Genomic DNA, 1613 nt, shown 5'->3' on the forward strand with positions numbered 1-1613 from the left:
CTGATTGCTTTGATTTTATCATCATTGATGCTAATTCTTTTTTTTATTTTTTATTTTTTCAAAGAAACTGTCAAAAACTCCAAAAAAAAACAAGTCAGACATGTATAAATTTGACAAGGTAGCTTCAGGTAAGTAAAAGATCAGAAAAGGAGGCAAACACAGTGAAACAGTAAATCATGTTATGGAATAAATTCGCCCCAAAGAAACATCAGTTGTAAGGCCTCAAACCGACTGTATTTAATACATCAAAGACAGCTGAACTTAAAGGGTACATTTTTCACTTAACTTTGATTATTTTAGAAACAGACAGAATAGATCAGCCCCTATGGATTAGGTGCATATCTATCCCAAAGAGGCATTTCTGTTGTTATGTCAGGTGGAGAAAGTGTGGGCAGCAGTGTTGCGTAAAAGAGGTGTGGATTTCCAGCTATTGATCCAATGTTTTCCAGGAATGATTGTGGCCTCAGTCGGTGAGTGCTCTTAAGTTGGATCTCAAATGGGAAGAGTGTTGAGCCTAAAGTGCATTGACCAGTTTTAAAGACGAGAAGTTCCATCTCTACTTAAACCGTCTTATTCTCTAATGACTCTGTCAACTTTTCCCTTCCTCCCTCCTGCTTTCAGTGCCGTCGGCCAATCCTGACTTTCCGTCTCTTTTTTTTTTTTTTGGTTTTATTGAAGGTTTGAGTCCAGAAAAAGTGGCCAGCTTTACAAAGCGCCTGCGCTCTGAACCACGCTACCTGTTGGCCCAGAATGTGTCCACCTGCATCGACCCTTTGGAGGTTTGTTTGCACCGACAGACCGTCCAGGATACAGTGCACATCTTTCAGCACTCCATTCCCACGGAAGGCAAGCCTATCACCAACCAGAAAAGCTCAGGTAAGACGCTAACATTACCCGCCCCATGCAACCCCGACACAGCATGGATAACAGAATTCCAAAAGACGACTATTTGTAAGCTTATTTTCTGTGTTTTATTTATTTATAGTTTATGTGACAGTTCACATAATATATGCATTATCCAGAAGTGGAAAAAAAACATGATACATGATTTTCCCTTTTATAAAAAAAAAAAAAACCTCAAATGTTTGGAGTATTTTGTGTTTAGCTTTTCTTTACTGTGATGGCTGTTCTCAGAGTATAGCTGTGTGTCATTTAATATCGGTATAAAATAAGATAAAATAGTTGTATTTTTCTCACAGTGGAGAAATTCACCCCTTTCAGAAGGGAAGCACATAAGTCGAATCAACGATCAACAAAGTAAATGTGCTAAAAACAAGGGTGAATTAATCTTTCAATAGAAACACAGATATATTTGATCTGCTGTGTAGTAAATAGTTCAGATGTGTTTAGTTTGTCTCTTGTTTAATCCAACCCCCACCTTTAATCTGATGATGTCACATCATTGTTGGGATGTGACTTACAGCTAGCTCAAGTTTGTAATAAGTGGTAAGTCACCTTAGCCTCGTGAGACCATCCTGATCTCGCGAGCTTTCAAGGTTTCACTCGCAGATCAGTCTGGAGACTCTCCGTTAAAGAAAATGTGGAGCCGTTCACCAAACGAACGTCCAATCAGCGTTGGCTTTGAGGCGGGTTGAGGTGTGACGCAACGAGAA

At 39.4% G+C, this 1613-nt stretch overlaps 1 protein-coding gene across 1 annotated transcript in view; it reads left to right on the forward strand.

The window, feature by feature from the left end:
• blmh (bleomycin hydrolase) overlaps nucleotides 1–1613 on the forward strand; it is a 43294-nt gene that overhangs the window by 2812 nt on the left and 38869 nt on the right. The window contains exon 2 of the mRNA XM_015395747.1: nucleotides 679–876. Coding sequence (XP_015251233.1) covers nucleotides 679–876 — 198 coding nt within the window. The remainder of the gene's footprint in view (nucleotides 1–678; nucleotides 877–1613) is intronic.

This window comes from Cyprinodon variegatus, unplaced genomic scaffold, assembly GCF_000732505.1.
Source record: "Cyprinodon variegatus isolate N-32 unplaced genomic scaffold, C_variegatus-1.0 Scaffold759, whole genome shotgun sequence".
Taxonomy (NCBI): domain Eukaryota; kingdom Metazoa; phylum Chordata; class Actinopteri; order Cyprinodontiformes; family Cyprinodontidae; genus Cyprinodon; species Cyprinodon variegatus.